This window comes from Apus apus, chromosome 19 (assembly GCF_020740795.1).
Source record: "Apus apus isolate bApuApu2 chromosome 19, bApuApu2.pri.cur, whole genome shotgun sequence".
Classification (NCBI taxonomy): domain Eukaryota; kingdom Metazoa; phylum Chordata; class Aves; order Apodiformes; family Apodidae; genus Apus; species Apus apus.
Window position 1 is genome coordinate 6,445,929 of NC_067300.1, and position 18,126 is coordinate 6,464,054.

The window sequence follows — 18,126 nt, forward strand, 5'->3', positions numbered from 1 at the left end:
TTAATAAAAGTCATGAAAGCAAGATGAAGAAGGAAGAGAGAAGAAACCAAGCACATGCTCAAGGTTACATTAAGGACTGTTGGAATTTCATCTTATGCACAAAGCTTTTCATTTTTTCCTTTCAGTTTTACAGTGTTCCTTCCACTTGGTCAAAACAACCTTCCACTACAATGGAGCTAAAAATAACCAGCATGCTCCATATATCTCAGAGATAATGTCATAACAGGAACTCTGAAGTCCTTAACAAATTAATTTTATCTACTGCTAGAGCCTTCTGAAGCAAGTTCTGCCTAGGTTCACCTCGCAGTCACTTACAGCTCACCCTTGCGACGTGACCTCTGCCTTGTCTGGGTTGCTAGAAAAAGGACATGAAAAAGCAGCATATTCACAGCTACATTAGAAGCCCTGGGCTAACCAGCATTCCCAGCTAAATCCAGACAGTTTCTCCTGCTATTAGAGTGAATTCTCTACACTCCAGTGAGGGCATAAAGCAATCCTGTTTACACAGTAGCAAATTTATTAACTAAGCCTGAAAGACTGGCCATTTTTGCAAGAGGCAGAACTTTGTAATATTTAAGCTGCAGAGAATATAGAAAGTATTAAATCTGTCCCATGTGTCATTCCAGTTCTTAACACTACCCAATGAAATAGCCCTGGAAGAAAAGTGATCTTCCAGTATCCTGCCAACATCCACAGAGGGAGGGAACACGGAGCTGGCTGTGGAAAGGAAGCTTGTTAGGATTCTGCACCTCCACAGTTTCAAAGTCATTGTAGAAATACATCCTTCCTTACTATTGTGCTACAAAATTCTCATGCTAAAACCATTGTGGTTCACAGATGCCACAGGAACCCCACCTTCACAGACCAATGTTTGAAATACATGTATCCAAAGCTGAAACATTTTATCAAAGAGTTCCGAGATACCAACATGAAGTGCCAAGTTCTGTTTCTTTTATTTTGTTTTTCCTTTTTAAGCAATAATGCCTTACCATCAACTGGTAATATTTTACTGATAGAAAAAAAAAAAAGGGTGCAGAACTTGCAGATTCTTACAACCTTTCAGCTGGAGATGACAGACAGTTTGGTGCACAAGTTACTAGAATTGGTGGTTTCTCTAATTATTTTCTTTCTGACCAATACATCTTCTGTACGAGTTATGTTTGTTCTTTTTAAAGCCCTGGTTTCTGAACTGGAATTACTGCCCAAAGAGCAGAGCTCTCACTTAACCTCCCCCCTTCTTCAGCAACTCTGTATGCAACAGCTGGGTAGAAAAAAAGTGAGAATAAAACCAAAGGACACCACGAGCTAAACCAGAACTCCAAATGCCTCACTGCCTTTTGTCAGTGTTACAGTGTCTGACCTTCTACATTTCAAGTTTGCTGATACTGTACTTCTGTTTATGGTCATCAGATCCTGGAGATCTCCTCCCAGCTGGGAAACACATGTCTGTGTAGGCCCAGAGTTTCCCACAAAGCTTTTCCTGCTCAGCAGGCTCTTCATTTTGCTTACCATTGTACTAGCTATATTATCAACAGCTGTCCTTGCATTCAACTTTCCTGGAATCTGACCCCATTTTCAAAGCTGACTACAGCCCAGATCTAGTTGACTTTCCTATCTGAAGTTTTTCAAGCTTGAAAAAGATGAGTAAAGGAGGCAACCTTTAATTTGAATCTCTGGAGGAAAAGGAGAAACTCTCCTGATGAGAGCCTAAGAGAGCCCAAACCTGCTTCTTAGAAAGTTAAGGGGTAAGTTGGGAAAGGGCTGCTGTAACACTGCATTAGTGGCAAAAGCAGTACGTTATCTGGAAATAAGAGAAAATACAGCTTTAAGTTGCTCTGGTGTGCACCTACAGCAATCCTTATTAAATGGCAGGACCTGCATGCTACAGAAGGGCAGGAAAAAGCATATAACTTTTGTCAGAATCAAAAACGTGAAAATCTACTGTTCCAGAGATCAAAAAAAAAATCCTTGATGATATAAGAAAAAGGAACCCTTGCTGAACATAACTGTTTTCCACATAGAACATGATAAACCCTTTGTTATTGCTCAGATGTAACAAATCTGGTTAAATACATATTAGTTAGCATGGTGTTAACAAGAGATCCCTTAGTTATCAGTGCTAGTGTCACACTGATGCACACGAGCCACCAACCTGACTTACCTGTGTGCAAGAGAGAGCAACTTGAACACAGAACGCACAGTGATTCAAACTTCTAGATTGGGAGTTGGACTAGATGATCCCTGAGGCCCCTTCAACCCCTGCCATTCTGTGACTGTGACAAACCTTGTGTGTTTTGCCAAGACCTCACTTGAAGATTCAGACAGTGCAGCCTTACAGACTAATCTCCCCAAAGTGATTTCCCCGGGCAGCACCAAAAGCTGTCCCTCAAGAAGGGCACGTTGTTCTAACATGGGAATCTGTGTCCCAACTCCCCCTTCTCCCACCCTCTGAGAGTCATTTTCTGATCCCTTGGTTCCCTCCACTGCTCTCTGAGAGCAATTGCCAAGCAGAAAGCAGTGGATTCATTTCAAAGCTTCAGCCTCAGGCTTATGCTGCCAATTAATGGCTCTGGGCACTGAATAGCTCAGAAAGATTCCAGTGAAAAAGACGTATGGGAAACTCAAAGAGCCAGCAAAACACATGCTGTTTGTATTTGAAGCACTAATGTGATCCATGAGAAGGGCTGAAAGAGCAAGCAGAGACTTCATTTACCAAGGGAGCAGATCATTCTGAAAACAAAATAGGAAACACATTTGCCCTTGTGCTAACTGCACATGAAGAAGCTCAATTGAACTTTGTATCAGCCTTTTTATCAGGAAGGCTTCTTTTCACTTCTAGAATGACATTCAGAAATCAGGGTTCCTGAGAGCTCATTTCCAGATTGCTAGCAAACCTCAAATCTGCAAAGAAAGATTTTACAGTAGATTTTGAGAGTTGTTTACAGTAATTTTTATAGCAAATACTGTAAGTACTTCCATTATTATAAAATTAACTGAAATTAAGACATTCCTGCAACATTCACTTTTCTGACTATTAGACAAAAAGCCCATCTGAATAAGAATTGGTAATTATTATCATCTTCCTTATTCTACAGAGAAGCCTTTTTTTCATTTACAGTATTCCAAAAAGTTAATTATCCTAGTAAAAGGAGAGACTATTCCTAAAAGCGGAAGAAAAAAAAAAAGGGGGGGGGGGGGATAAAAAGTATGGCAATAGAGGCATTTCTGGGTTGTCTAATAGATTTGGGAAATAATCTGAGCACATCCTGCCTGAGACAAAGCAGTTTGGGACAAGAAGTTTTTGTTTTACTTCTGTGACTACAGAGCTCTCGACCTGCAGCCTGGACCCAGGATTTATGCCTCCACATATCAAGTGACCACTACTGAAGATGACACTCAGCAATCCAAATGATGCAACACTTACATTCTTGTGATCAACTGATTCTGCAGCCTTTGTGATCTCATCCAGGCACTTCCCAATGATAGGGATCACTTGGCGGTCGACCTCTGCAAAAGTTCTCATGGATTCACCTATCCTCACGATTCTTCTTTCCTCCATCTCTTGTATTTTCTAAAATATTACATTGCATTCACATCAAATATCAAGATGAACTTCACAGTCTCAACCAATTTCTCTCTCCCCCACCCCGAACATCAGCTGCTTTAAAATGTATGGTTTAAATATATTTTAAGAACAACCTAGGACAGGTGTTCTGATGAAGACACCGAGTGACACTGCTCCCTCAAACATCACAAACATCAAAATGTCATTCTAAAAGTAATCTGTTATTATTACTAGGAATGTTTTTCAATTAACTTTTTACATTAAAAAATGCTGATTTGCCAAAACCCCAGCTTCAGACTTTTGTAAGGGTGGCTTCTTAAGGCTTTTAAGAGAGTTTCTGCCACACGAATTCTTTCATTCTCTGTGCATGTTCTGAAAGTTCATATTTTCATTCCACTGCAGAACCCAAGCAAACAAAAATCCTGACATCTCTTCTTCTCCTTTTCCCTAGAAGGTAATTTTTGGTTTAAAGGCAGTCCAGTACATCATGTTTTGTTCCCATCAGGGGCTCTCAACCAAAGCTCCCTGTTGCTCAAAGGACTCAGTGCCATGATCTCCAGCATCAATTCCATGGGTCTCTTGTTTACAAGAGAGGAAAATTGGCTGTGGCATGATGCTGCTGAGACAGACTGCAGCAGGATACAGAGGGCATGAAGAGGAATGGCCTGTTTCACATTAGCCTGCAGAAACCTCACAGAGCATTGTCAGCTTAAGATTCCCCATTGCCTTGGCTGATGCACAAGCACCATGAATTATTTACAGAACTTATTTCAACATCTAAAAGAAAGCAGAAGAGCTCACTGGTGCCCTGGTAGTGCAATGGGTACATCTGCAGTACACTTTAAGCTCACATACAAATCAGAGCACTTACCAGATCTAGCATTAGACACAAATATATTGCAAAGAATGTTTTATCTGATGCCAGGGATAATTTATCTTAAGACATTGCTTTGAGATACCATGAAGCAGAACAGGAGGTAGTGTCCATTTAGCTACGAAGTTCCAGCTATGGGTAAGAAAATGCACATTTGCTACACCAGTATCAGTTATTTCTCATCAGATGAGAAGCATGTGACATTTTCTCCCTTAAAGAGGTTGTATTTTCCACTTCTGATGCTTATGACCCATTACAATGGAACAGTCATTTAGAACTTCTGTTCTACTACATTAATCTCTCCTTGTCCAGTCAAGCACAAACTCAGATCTTCAGTCAATATAAATCTGATGGCTTTTTTTTGTTCTCTCTCCAATCTTTCTTTAGGCACCCTAACATATAATAAGCAATCTTGCTTAAATCCTTTGACATTCACTACTGCAGAATTATTGTGGTTTAAATTTAAACATCTGAAGTCTGATTTCAAGACAGGCTGAAAAGGGCTGTGAGGCTTTACAGATGTAAGGATGCTCAGCTGATTCCTGCTCCAACACTGCAAATAATGCTCTCATTCCCCAGCTGCACAGACACAAGACTTGAACAGAGCAAGACTGTGAGGATTACAGAGACTATCGTGATCTTTCATGACAATTCAATGTCACCTTCCTCATATTATTGATCACTTGATATCTAGTCTACGAGAAAGGAACAATTTATCCTACCAAGCTCTCCACCTCCTGGGTTGGCAGACTGCATATAAAGTGAACTAACAGCAATAAAATCACCAAAAAGTAAACGACAGGGTCATAGAATTGAGGCAACGTGCAATACACCCTTCTGTTCTTATAAAAAGATTATGAGATACCCTCTGGATCAGTGCCAGTGACCTTACCTGGAAGATGCTTGGTATGTGTGTGTAGTAATGATCATGCTGCTCACTGTTGAACTTCTGTAGAGTGGAAGAATATTCTGCCTTGCTGTCTTCTGCCATTTGATGTCGTAGCTGAGCTTGCTGTCTTGCCTAAAGAAATGCCAAAATAAATGTATTGTTTATACTACATGGAAAGGAACTGCATTGTGTTACTCCCCATCATACTATCCTTACCAGCAGGCAGCACGTGGGAGTCTGAACACTTCAACTTTTGGTTAACTCCTCTTTTGTTAAACAGTTCATCTGTGTCAAGCACAAGCCTGCAGTGTGCACACTGCTGCTGCTCTTGTGTTACCACATGCTTCTTCCACAAACCATTTTGCATTCCATGAACAACCTCTGTTCATGCTGCACGCAAACCACTGAAACACATTTGCCCCTCTACTGGCCACAGAACAGGCAGGCACCTTTTCTGTGCCCTTGCAGACACTCTTCTTGCTCCACTGAATGCCCTGTTGGATGGCACCTGCTTTTCACCTACGAAGTAGGTACCTGTTGGCTGGCAGAACTCTTTGGGGAAAGGGAAGCAACAAAAAAACAACAACACGGTTTTGACTCATTTCAAGTGCCTCAGCCAACATAAATCATGACAAAACATCTTAGCTTATGGTCCTGCTGTGTTCTCTGCAAAGTCCTTTATCTACACTTCCTGAAATGGTGCTGGCATGAAGTGCACAAGGAAAGGGGAGCCTGAGGAGCTGCTGAGACACAACACCCTTCCTATTTTTACCCACACAGATGAGTCGCTTTGCTACCCAGCATAGCTGAGCACTGGACAATCAATCTCACTTCTTTTCCTAGAACAACCTGTCCCTGAGTGACCCTTTTATATTTTAAGATTCCTCCTTTTACAGTTCTGCTTCCCAAGGCCTTCTGTTATCTGTTTCACTGCCCAGTATTATTCCCTTACTGCCTATCCCATCTGTTTATTTCAGTTGCCTTTTCCTTCCTTGCTGCTGACCTTCATACAGCAGCTCTTCCTCCTCCTCCCTTTCTACCCTGCTCCTTGCACCCATGTCCTTCAGTCCAGATGGTGAAGTTCCCTTCTGATCAGAAAGTATTGTATTCCAATTACTCTCTCCATTTCAGAATAACCCCTTTAAGAAAAGAGAAAGACTGCTTTAAAATTATTTAAAGCATTTTGGGGTGTTTCAGGGAAAATAACAAATAATTTTAGCATAGTCTAAGTGGGCTCCCATTAAAAGCAGTTCAGAATGGGGTTACTCCATGAACTGTTCCAAGCAGACAATAGTTTCCTGACAATAAAGCCATGAAATACCAAATCATGGAACATTTTAGTAATCCTAACTGGAAGTTAACAAATTCTGCCAGGAGGTTTCAAATCTCAATTTGCAAAGAAACAGCCTTCCCTCCCATTTGTCCAACTTGCACATCTCACCTAATAATTTATTTCCCCTTAATTCAGTTATTTCTTCTGCAATCATAGTCAACTGCAGGAATTTCCTAGATCCCCTTCACATTCTTTTAAGAAAAATAATTCAAGCACAATGAGAAAATGCCAGGCACTCAGTGCATAACAGGAGATGAAACACTAGCATCAAACAGAAAAGACTTTGACTGTAACCAAATAAGTAAAGAAATCCAATAAAAGAGACACTTTCAACTTGCTTGTTCCCCACGGGTGTTGACTGTCCACTCATTCCTGTAGAGGCTGCACATAAAACTTCAGAAAATGTACCTACTGCAGTGAAATTCCACAAAGCCCCAGCAATCATTTTTCCATCCAAACACTATATAGCTTATTAAACTTTATCGTCCACACTCTTATATATGGCTCCATTAAATATCAGTGGAAAACAATACAGCCTTGTAACATTTATCACCAAAACAAAGTCAGCCATGGAAGGGCTGGCAGCTGTAAGAGCAACACAGGCTTGTCTCCCAACCTCTTCCTCAAGTCCCAGCTGCTACAGCTCAATATCCATTTGTGAGGCCCATTCTCTTCATCTACCTAAGAGCAACCCATTGTCTGAGCTGACTTCTGCCACAGCCCCAGCCCCACTCATACAGCTGTCTCTTCTTTTTCATATTTTGTTTCAATAGTGCAACTCAGGAATTTGTCCCTTGACTCTATTGTTGAAGCAGAAAAACAAGAAATCCATTATTACACATTTCCAGGCGGATCCAGCAAACACTGAGCCAGAGTTCATGAGTGAGCTCCTTGGTCAGCTACGAGCAGAGTCTGAGCTAAATGTACACAGGAGTAGATGCTCAATTTCCAAGACTATCTTAACTGGCCCCAAATAAAAGAAGGCAGCAGATGAGTGAGTTAGATTGGGTACATTCCAAAACCAAGATATTTTTTTTTCTGAGAGCCCCAGTGATGTTTTGTTTCTTCTGGCCATTTAATGCATTTGGCAAGCTTCAAACAGTTGAAATATTTTTCCAATGAGGTAGTTGGATCTTAAAAGAAATATAAAAAAAAACTTTAGAATTTTTTCATTACTTCATTTGAGTATGTCACTAACATCATCATTTCTAGTATTAACAGAATTGTATTTTATAGCTGCATTCTGCTGAAGCACAGAATGATAAAAATGAGCTGATGATTTCAAGTTTTGTATTTAGAGTAATGGATGCAGTGGCCTGGAGGTAAAGAGTCACGGGAGCTATTTCAGGAGTAATTTATAGTTGAGCTTTACAGAAAATAAATTTTTGCCTTCTTTACTGCTCACTTGTGCACACAAACAGCTGCAGAAAAGGTATTTTTTGAGCTGCTTAATGTTAAAATATTTCCTCTGAACAGTATTTTCAGAAGGAAAGGCTTTGGAATAATTGGTCTCTGGAAAACCAGACCATGACTTCAGATAGAAGAGGCTGATACTGTAATGCAGCTTTCAGGCAACATACTCTCTTTTAACTGAGCAGGGATGACTGAGCAAGAGCTCGTATTTCCAGCACCACATGTGAAAACACAATCCAGATCTTCTCCAGACTGCAAAATTACTCGGTTGTATGAGATGTTATGGCTAGGTATTCAGAATGCAACAACAACAACAATCCCCTCCCCTCTTAAAAGAAAGAATGAGGTCACATTTCAGCATCATGAAAAAGCATAAAATGGAATATACATAAGGGATTTGTGGGGAAAATAAAAGAAAAGCAGTTTGCTTCTGCACACATTTACAAAAGATACACAATTGGGCATGCTGCATCCTCCTCAAACATACCTTTGTAACATGTTTTAGTCCCAAATAAAGGTGCACAGTGCACATACATATTGTCTCCCCTCCCCAAATCTGCTTTTGTCAAGGCAGTTGTCCTCTGAATTCACATGGCAGCAACAAAACCAAAAGGTCACAGATGCCAATGCAACGCAGGTCTCAAGAAAAAGCACAACCAGGGATGAGCGACAAGCCCAGTGTTGGCAGCAGCACTAACCTTGCAACAAGCACAGATGGAAACCTCAGGTTCCCAGTGCCAGGGCAGGCAGATTTAAACACAACCACACCGGAGAAGTGCTTTGTGTAACTAGCTCTGAAAGAAGACTCCAGGTAAAAGAAAAGTAGCTCTGATGTACTGAACTACCTAACAGCACGCTAGCAGCAGGTAAGGCTTATTGTGCATCACCTCTTCTCCTATAGAACCTACACGGAGTTGATATTTAATGTAATTAAAACCAGTATTTTTCCCTTTCTTTAGACAGCCTTGCTACTTGATAGAAAGTTACTGCTGCTCTGCAGCCTCCCCCAAGTGTTGATTTAAAAACAACAGCAAACAAACCAGGCCTCAACAGCACTTATCTGATGTAAAAAGCACCAAGCTCAACAGCCATATGAACTGGCAACACATGCTGTGGCTTCTCTCTCTTCTACGGTAGCAGAGGAAAAGAACCCAAACATTATTCTCTCCAGATTGTTTTAACCACATTTCCTGCAGATCTTCTACCTAACCACTGAGCTGCAAACCCCAGACTTTCAAATAGCACCAGAATTTTGTTCTAAATGAATCCACCATGAATCCAGAGATGGCAGGTTCAAGCCAAGCGATGGCTACCAGGGTGGGACACCAACACTCTTTCAAGTGAAGCACTTACAGAAGTATTTATTTGCTCTTTAAAATATTAAATTAGAAGAAAGCTAACCCTGCAACCCTTTTACTCTGAAGTAACCCACGTTAGGGAGATACATTTAGTCTGAACCTGGTCATCACCTGCTTGAAAAATCCTCCAATTGAGCAATATGATGCAACTTAAGTCATCGCTGCATATCAGAATGAGACAAAAGAATCACAGACAGGGAAATTTCTCTATAGTCCTTGCAAATATGCAGAACTAGTAAACCTTTATGTATTGATCTGAAATCAATCCTACTCCCTTTAGCTTTTCTGACCAGCGGTCAAAGGCACAACAGGGGACATGGACAGTGTTATGTCAATCCTGAAAGCGTGAGAAAATGTTTGTAAGCTGCTGTGTGTTACATGCTGCCTCTTAGAGAACAGACACTGCCCAGTATTCCTTGCACACACCCATTCCCCCAAAACCCAGTTCAATAGGAACAGCAACTGGTAATTAAGTGTAGGAGAAATTGTTTAGAAGTCCACTTTCTGCCATTCGGGTCCTCAATAGAGAAAAGAATGAAGGATATTTTGCTGAGAATGATTTTCTAAGACACATTCCAGAAACAGCAAGGGGGTCAATAGACACTCTGTCTTCTGGGTTTACACAGACAAAAAATGCAGCTCCTCAAGGCTGTTATGGTGGGAGTGATATGAATAACTGAAAAGGGCAGAAAAAAGCTTTGGCTGCTATTCAGCTGATCCACACTAAGTGGAACAGTTCAGCTTCTCAGTAGTTGCGCTTGTCCAGAATGGCAGAGTTTCCAGTCTAAACTTTGGTGTAGTTTTCTTTCTTTTCTCCCATTCCACCCCCCCTATTTTATTTTTTTTTAAACCCAGACAGCATGTGAGATGCATCACTGCCAGGCCACTGCCTGCCAAAATAGCTCTGTCTTTGGTAAATCCAAGACCAGATTAAAATGCAAACACAAAAAAATCACCCCTGCCCTCCCTCAACTACCCAACTCCTTCAAAATAACTTAATGATAAAGGCAGACTCAGAAACACTTCACCAATTTCAGGAATGCTTTCAATTGCTCACAGATTTTTCAGCTGCAAGCTCTGGTCCTCCCTCCACAACCTCCCCCAGCTGCTCTCTGTCAGGACAGGCACCATCACGACATGCAGCAGGGTGCCTCTTGGTAGCAGCAACACTGGCAGTGTTTGTAGAATCATTAATAACAGCGGGAATTCTGCCATGGACTTCAAAACAGGGCCAGGATTTTCAGGCTCTGATTTAAATAGCCTCTGAATCAAGCTCTATTGTTTACTATTTTACAAGACCAGTTTGGTCTCTCTGAACTGGCAAGCAGAAAAAGGTTTTGAAAATGTGCTTTCCTGAAAGCAAGAAGGTAGAGTGGGGAGTGTGAAGTAACAGACAGGAAACAAAAAAAAACAAAGATAAAAATCCTTACTTTTAACATAAGAAGATTTTGGGGGAAAACTGAGAATCTGCAGGTCCCTGAAATCCTTTGCCTGAACATAACACACAAATGAGCAAACCACTGACAAGGGACGGAAAATCATCATCAGATCTCAGGAATTGTTATCAAGTGCAGCTGCATTCCACATAATTCTGCCAGACTATAGAAGTGCTCACTTAGAGGTAAAATACTATAGTAACCACTGAAGCTCTAATGAGAAAGATAGAGCAAATGAATGGAGCTGGGACAGTAACACAGTAAGCACACTGCACAAGGCTCTAGCACAGCCCTTCAGTTGCTCTGGTCACAGATGCCCTACTAAAAAAATTAAAACTCATTGAAATCAGGACTTGCTGAACAGTCAGTCCTGTACTCATATGGCCAGTCCTGCAGCAGGGCTAAAGGCATGATTGCTTCCTGAGCAACAGAGTCCAACAGCTGGAGGTGCTTGAAATTTTACTTCAATGAATGGAGCCCAAGACTTCACTTGCCTGGCTTTAGACTTCAGGGCTGCCTCAGACTCCCTCGCACAAATCTGAGTGCTGTACTTGCCAGTGACAAAACAAGTATCTTGCTTTTTCTTTTCTATCGCATCCAATCAATCACCCCGGTTTGGCCTGAGAAGTGTTCAGAGCAGTCTGTTGTGTAAGAGAAGGACCCTTGCATAAGATTTAAGAACAGCAGCAAGTGCCACTATGACACGGGCCATAGAAGGACTTTGTGACACATGGCTCCAAGGCTCTAGGGAAATAAATCTGCCTGCAAGCCAGAAGTTTGTCTCCTCGCCCTGTCATTCTCATGTTAGGAAAACTAAATATCCAAACTCTGGGTGACCAAATTGCAAATCCCTGCTAACATCCAATACCTTCTTACACAGCCTGGGGAAAGGCAGTTCCATAAGGAGACTTAACAAAAGTTTATTACAAAAGGTGTTAACTCTATAGGCTTGAGGGAGGAGGTAACAAGAAAGAAGTGGCCACCAAAGCGTAAATGATTTCTGGAGATCTGTTTAGTTGTACTAACATAAGCAATTAAATTCTGCCATGTATAAATATAAGTATCGAATATAAATAATGGAAGTTATTTAGGGACTGTATAAAAGACTGCTTAGCTCATACTTTGAATACTGGGCACTGTTCTAGTCATCTGTCTCCAAGAAAGAATTTACAAACACAGTCAATGCAAAATAGACAGTCAGGGTTGAAGAAAGTAACCAGTATAAATTTGCTAGCTTTAAAACCCAACTTCACAGGTACAATACATTCATTTAAACTGAACAATTTACAAATAATAAGCTAAATTCTGAGATCTCTGCTTTACTTTCCCTTAGTTCTAAACCAGGTGAAGATATCTGCTCTAGTGTTTTGACAGAATGACTAGAAACAATCTTTCCAACTGCACAGCATAAACTACTTGCTTTGCATTAGCTAGGAAGGCTGGTGCTATTACACCTCTGATTCAAACAGCAGTTGATCCTTAGTTCAAAATCTGCTCTTAAGCCTCCCCATCACACCCTCTTCCACCCCACAACTTGCCCCTTTAGCAAACCCCCTCCCAACAAAGCTGTATTGTTACAGAACTCAGGCAATTACTGCAGCGGAGCCTGCTGAGAGGGTTGGAAGTTCAGACACTAAAACTGACTGGTGCTTCTGTTCATTGATCTCAACACCAAACACAGCACGTGCATGGGATACATACGGATATTTATTCAGTTTTCCAGCCACTCCTGCTGCAGTCATTAACTCTTTATTGAGTGGAAATCAGAACTCCTAAATTAGTCATGATTCCAAAAGGGAAACAGCTGCTCTATACCGTGTCACACACAGCAGGCTGCAAACAAGGCTTACTCTTCCAGAAATGCAAATGACTGTCCTGAGGGACTCCCTCCGTTCACACACTACATCATCCATTAGGAAGGAAGCAGTACAGGAAGGAGATTAAGGTCTGCATAACCCAGAGAAATAATGTTAAGTGTGTATCTAATGGCCTTAAATAACAGTACCAAGGAAAGACTGCACGTGAGTTGATGGGAAATACGTCACAAGTAAAGACACAGAAAGGTTGAGCCAGCTCCATCTGGGGAGCAAACTAAAAGCAGCTGCCTAATCCAAGTATGTAAAACTCACCACCATGCAGAGAACATGGGAAAATCTATAATATCTGTCAAATAGGAAATGCACAGGCCAGTCCCTGTTGCACTATGTTCAGGACTGAGCCTTGCACACCTTGCCTGCATGTCTCACCCAGACACTGCTGCTGCACTTCTATAAATTCACAGAAGAGCACAAGAAAAGCAAAGCCTCTGGAACTACTCACTGCAGGAGGAATTCACCATATAAATGACACAAACGGTGCTTTTTCACCTTGAAACATCACCTTCACATGGCACTACACTTTCCTAAATGCTGAGAAGTTCATTATGACAGTAGGTGCCCTGAGGTGGGCAGGAGGAGGAAAGGATCCAAGCCCCGCTAGCAGATCAGTCAGCATCTCCTGAAATACCAGGCCCATTAAGTAGTTCAGGAAGGCACCCACAAGTTGTTTCCTTGCAGAATTACTACCTCGGACACCAACACACGACTGTGCTGCTCTTCAGCAAAGGGACAGATCCTGCCTGACACTGAGTACCTCAAACCACTGTGTCCCCCCTCAGCTGCCCTGCAAATCAAGAGGCAAAGCCTCTTGGTTGGCCTCACCCACTTCCTCTTTAAACAGATTCTGACAAGTCTACGTTGAAAATAAAACTTCAGAAAAGCCAGCTGATTTTTTATATTTCTTGCAGGAAGTCTGAAAAGGCACCACTGGGTGCACCACATTATCCCATAAAGTTGTCAGCTTTTTAGTGATTGCAGCTCTAAAGAGAAGGAGCAAACAATAGAGTGCTTCCTTATAAGTCCAGCAGCTCTGTGCTGGTGACAGAGACCATTTCCCCAAATGGTCAAAAACACTGAAGCAGCTCCACTGTGGTTTTTGAAAGAGAACTGTTTAAAGCACACATCCCACTGCGATCCAAACGAAACCAAAGCTAACAGTGATACCTACAAGGCTTCCCAGTGTTGGCATCAACATGTTGGACTATTTATTTAGTCTATAAGGATATTTTCCCAGTACAGCTTTTCAGCAGCACAGTCAGCTTCTTCCCCTGACTTTGCTCAACTGACCTGACAAAACCTTCGTGCCAAACTGCACTTTGTGTTCAACACTTTCACATCTCTCTGCAAACACCGGCTGCTGGGCATTTAGAGGCTCAGTGCAAACACGGGAAGGGAGCTCAGAGGCCCTGATCCACCCTCCTTTGACTCCTGCATAAAGGCCGTGACCACTGCAAAGACTGAACACAGCCTTTTGCTCCATGTTCCTACCACCAAAGAAGGAGACGGGAGGAAACAAAGCTCAGCACCCTGCTCTCCCCGAGATCACTACCAGACTGGCCAGCTGCAAAGATAATTAAGCCCATACTGGCCACAGAAGTGGCCCAGAAAGCACGTGCCCTCTGCATTGAACCTGAGCTGGTCCTACAGAGGAGATTTGACCCAGCTGCAAGACATCCAGTCCTGCCTGTAAGCACACACCTGAGGCCCCTTGCAAAACACTCTTAGAGAAATAAGAAGGAAAGTAACTCTTATTTTGAATCTCTGCCAGTGTTCTGGTTACCTGATCCTAGCAAACTGCAATACCAAGAGTCACCCCTTAGGCAAGGCCATGTTAAGTGCTGGAAGATGGCAGCTCTGTCACAGAAATTCTTGCTGCAGTTCTCAAAGGCTACAATAACAAAGACTGAGACACACGAGCATTTCGGAGCCTCATCCAGGTGGTGCATTAAGAACCACAGCTCTATATTCTTTTGATTGCATGTCTCATTGTGATCACTGCAGAATTTTAATCCTATTTTTCTATAATCCATGATGCAAAAAATAGCTCTAGAGTCTGCTCATATTCTCAGGTACAAGGCTAGAGGGGCCAAAGTGTCAATCTCAAGCTGAAAAAAAATGAAGGCAAACAATCTTGTTGCTTGAGTAGCACCTTGTTCCACCAAAGTGAATGGCATTAGCTCTGAACACAGCTAAACTGTCTGCTTTCCTGGCCAGAAAGATGTTTGGGAGTTTTGGGGAACAAAAGTGCAGCACCCAAGCCATAAGGGATGAGGGAAATCAGAATCACTGCAACAGAAGGAGATAAAAGTCATCATCTTGCTTGATTTGAAGCTGAACAGTTTCTGGATCTCCCTGGAGCAAGCCAGGGAGAGCTGCCCCAAGAGCCTGGCGTGGTGGAACAATATCCCATTCTGCACTGGGAGTTACGCAAGAGCGTCCCGGTCACACGGGCAGAGGGAGGCAAAGAAAGGGCATTATTCACAGCCTGACATGGATGAACCCAGTTTAACACATGCACTTGGAAAACACTGTTCTCTCTGTTCGGTAATATTATTTCACATTCCACTCGTTTTGATAACCTTTTCCTTCTCCATCTACACTGCTGACTGACTGGAAAGTCGACCAATGCCTTCTCCTCAGATGAGCCAACACGCAGAACTGCAACCATTGCTTTTGTTTTTCTTTTAAGGTACCACTGAACCACATTTTGCAATCAATCATTTCCAAACAGATACAATCAAAAGCTACAGAAATTTCAAAGGGAAGCCCTTCTGATGTACTTGACGGGGAAAGAGAAGCAAGGTAGGAATTGCTTCCCAGAATTTACCAAACACATCAGATTGATACAGCACCAAGATGCAGCCCCACACTCTGACCAGGAAAAGACAACCTCAGAAAGGGATGTAAGAGTTTCAGCCCTCAGTTTGACATAGTGAGTCGTGTCTCTGTGCCCCTATAGCATGGCCTTTGCTTTGAAAAAAAAAATAAATCTAGGGCAAGTCCTAATTTTATCTATGAAAAGTATTCTAAAATCCTTTTATACAGATAAAGCAGAGATGATCCCCCTCTGTCAGAAAAGCCCACATGTAGTGTTACATCTTAACAACCCGGTCCATGCATTCATCTGTAAAGTGCCCTGGCAAATCCAGAAGGCAACAAAGGATCAAATTGGCATGGTGAATTTACAAATAATAGCCAAACAAATTACAAGACTACAGAGATTATTTTTTTTCCTTTTATATGCAATAGCACTTTGGGGAATTTTTCTGAGATTCTTTGTTATTTAATGACCTCATTTCTAATAGCACCCTCGATGCTACCTGCTATGCAACCTCCATGATGCTCAGCAAACTGGGAACATCTTACGATCCCACAAATGTAAAGAAAAAGTTGCATTTGATAACTTCCCAGGACTGAATTGAGAATAGAATGAAGAAAGGCTCTTAAATAGCAAAAGCTACATTTTACAAGGGCCATCTTGGACTAGAAAAGATTCCTTGCCTGTAATTCAGATTCCTTTCCTGTCCCTGCAACAAAAGGTTTGGTATATTTTAAGCTTCCCACACACACACTCCTTGCTGGTATTTTTGTTGCCTTTTTTTTTCCTTAAAGAAACTTTTTCAAATGCCATGGCTATTTTCTACCCATACGAAACAAACTCAGGGAAGACAAAACTGCCCTTACAACAATTTAACATGGTACTTCTAATCTACATTACTGCATCTTCTGAGCAGATATGTAACACCAAAAAGAGAAGCAACTTAAATCCACTTTCACCCTCTCCATTGCCTTCTTAAGTTACAGGTTCATCACAGTCACAAATGACTCTGCAACCAGACAACTGAGAAATAAAAATAAAGTTTATGTGCCACCTATAACAAGCATGGATCCCAGGATTCTGCATAACATGACAAGCTCTCCTGCTGTAAACCCAGAATCATGAACAACAATCCTGGTGAAGACATTTTTGAAGTGTTGCTCAAAAAGCAGAACATTTAGTTGTACCAGGATCACAGAGTGACCAGCTATGTGTGGTAACCACAAACACCCCTCAGGGAGCCCTCACAAGCTCAACTGTCACAGAACCTAGGGTGTCAGTTAAAGGTGATTTTGCATAAGCTCACAGAGGCATGTCAGGTTTGTTAAACTCAGGTATCACCTTAATGAAGAAAACTGACTGTAGTTGTTCAGAATTTTTATGCAAATATAGGCCACTGCACAACTCTCCCTGTTTTTATTTAAACTACAGTTTGACTTCAGTGAGGCCTTAAGCTTCAGAGGGTTTATCCTACCAGCTGGATTGAGGCATTAAACCCAACACATCCATGTTTACAAAAAGTCTCACCACCCTCTGGCTTACTTTTTCAACATCTGCTTTTGTAACATTGATGTCAGCATCCATTTTCTCAAAATACTGCTGTGCTCTATCAGCTTCTTTGCAGTCACGTTCAAACCTCCTTTTGCTCTGAAAAGGAAAAATAGAAGCCTCCATTATGGGAAAGAAACATGATCTCAAAATCTACTTAAAATCAATACCTGCTCCTAAACTGATCTGTTGTAAGAACTGTCAGATTTCAGGACTCGCTTGTTTATGTTGGAATAATCTCGTAAAACAAAAGGTACCAGAAACACATTTTGTTCAGTTGTTCCTGCTGCTTGACTCCTCCAACACCACCAGTAATTCAGTATTTTTCCCTCTTAGCACCTCTTCTGCTCTTGTGGACCAAATCACTCCTTTCCAATACCTCATTTTCCCAATGCACATCAAGGGAGTTACTAAGATTCACCTATTTGCAAATAGGACTCTTGCTTACAGATGGCCCCTTCATTTTTCCTCTCCTCTACTTACAGTCTCACTTCTCATTCATCACATGAACAACAAACCCAATGTATTTATTTTGAGAAACAGCACCTTACTCAAGAGATGGCCCCATTCCATTTATTCCCAAGTATGAAGCTGTTCAGCTTCGAGAGGAATATCTGAACAGGACTCTCAGGGACTCTGCATTTCCAGCAACACTTCTCAAGTCATATCAAATGAAGAGCTACTCATGAGAGAGAAAGATCTCACAGAAAGCCAAATGTGCATTTAAAACAGGCTTTTTTGTGTCTACCAGACAGCAGAGTTTTAAAAATCTTTTTTTTTCTACAGCTTTTATCCATAAATCCATCTTTTTCCAAATACAATGCTTGGAACCATATCTATGAAAACAGTGTAAAAATATCACATGTGAGGGAGATTTTACTTACAGCTTCAAGTTGTTTCCAGCAAGTTTCAATATGTTGTTGTGCCTTTCTGCCATCATGGAAGTGCTATTTAGAAAAAGAAAAGAGGCAAATAAAACATTTTTAACAACAAAAGAACAAACAGCCAATTACGC

The 18,126-nt window shown here is 41.5% G+C and overlaps 1 protein-coding gene across 29 annotated transcripts in view; it reads right to left on the reverse strand.

Moving 5' to 3' along the window:
* FNBP1 (formin binding protein 1) overlaps positions 1-18,126 on the reverse strand; it is a 97,135-nt gene that overhangs the window by 28,958 nt on the left and 50,051 nt on the right. For all 29 annotated transcript variants that reach the window (XM_051636953.1, XM_051636952.1, XM_051636956.1 and 26 more), the window contains exons 5-8: positions 17,996-18,058; positions 17,106-17,210; positions 5,332-5,460; positions 3,425-3,571 (exon numbers count right to left, since the gene is read on the reverse strand). In XM_051636953.1, coding sequence (XP_051492913.1) covers positions 3,425-3,571; positions 5,332-5,460; positions 17,106-17,210; positions 17,996-18,058 — 444 coding nt within the window. The remainder of the gene's footprint in view (positions 1-3,424; positions 3,572-5,331; positions 5,461-17,105; positions 17,211-17,995; positions 18,059-18,126) is intronic.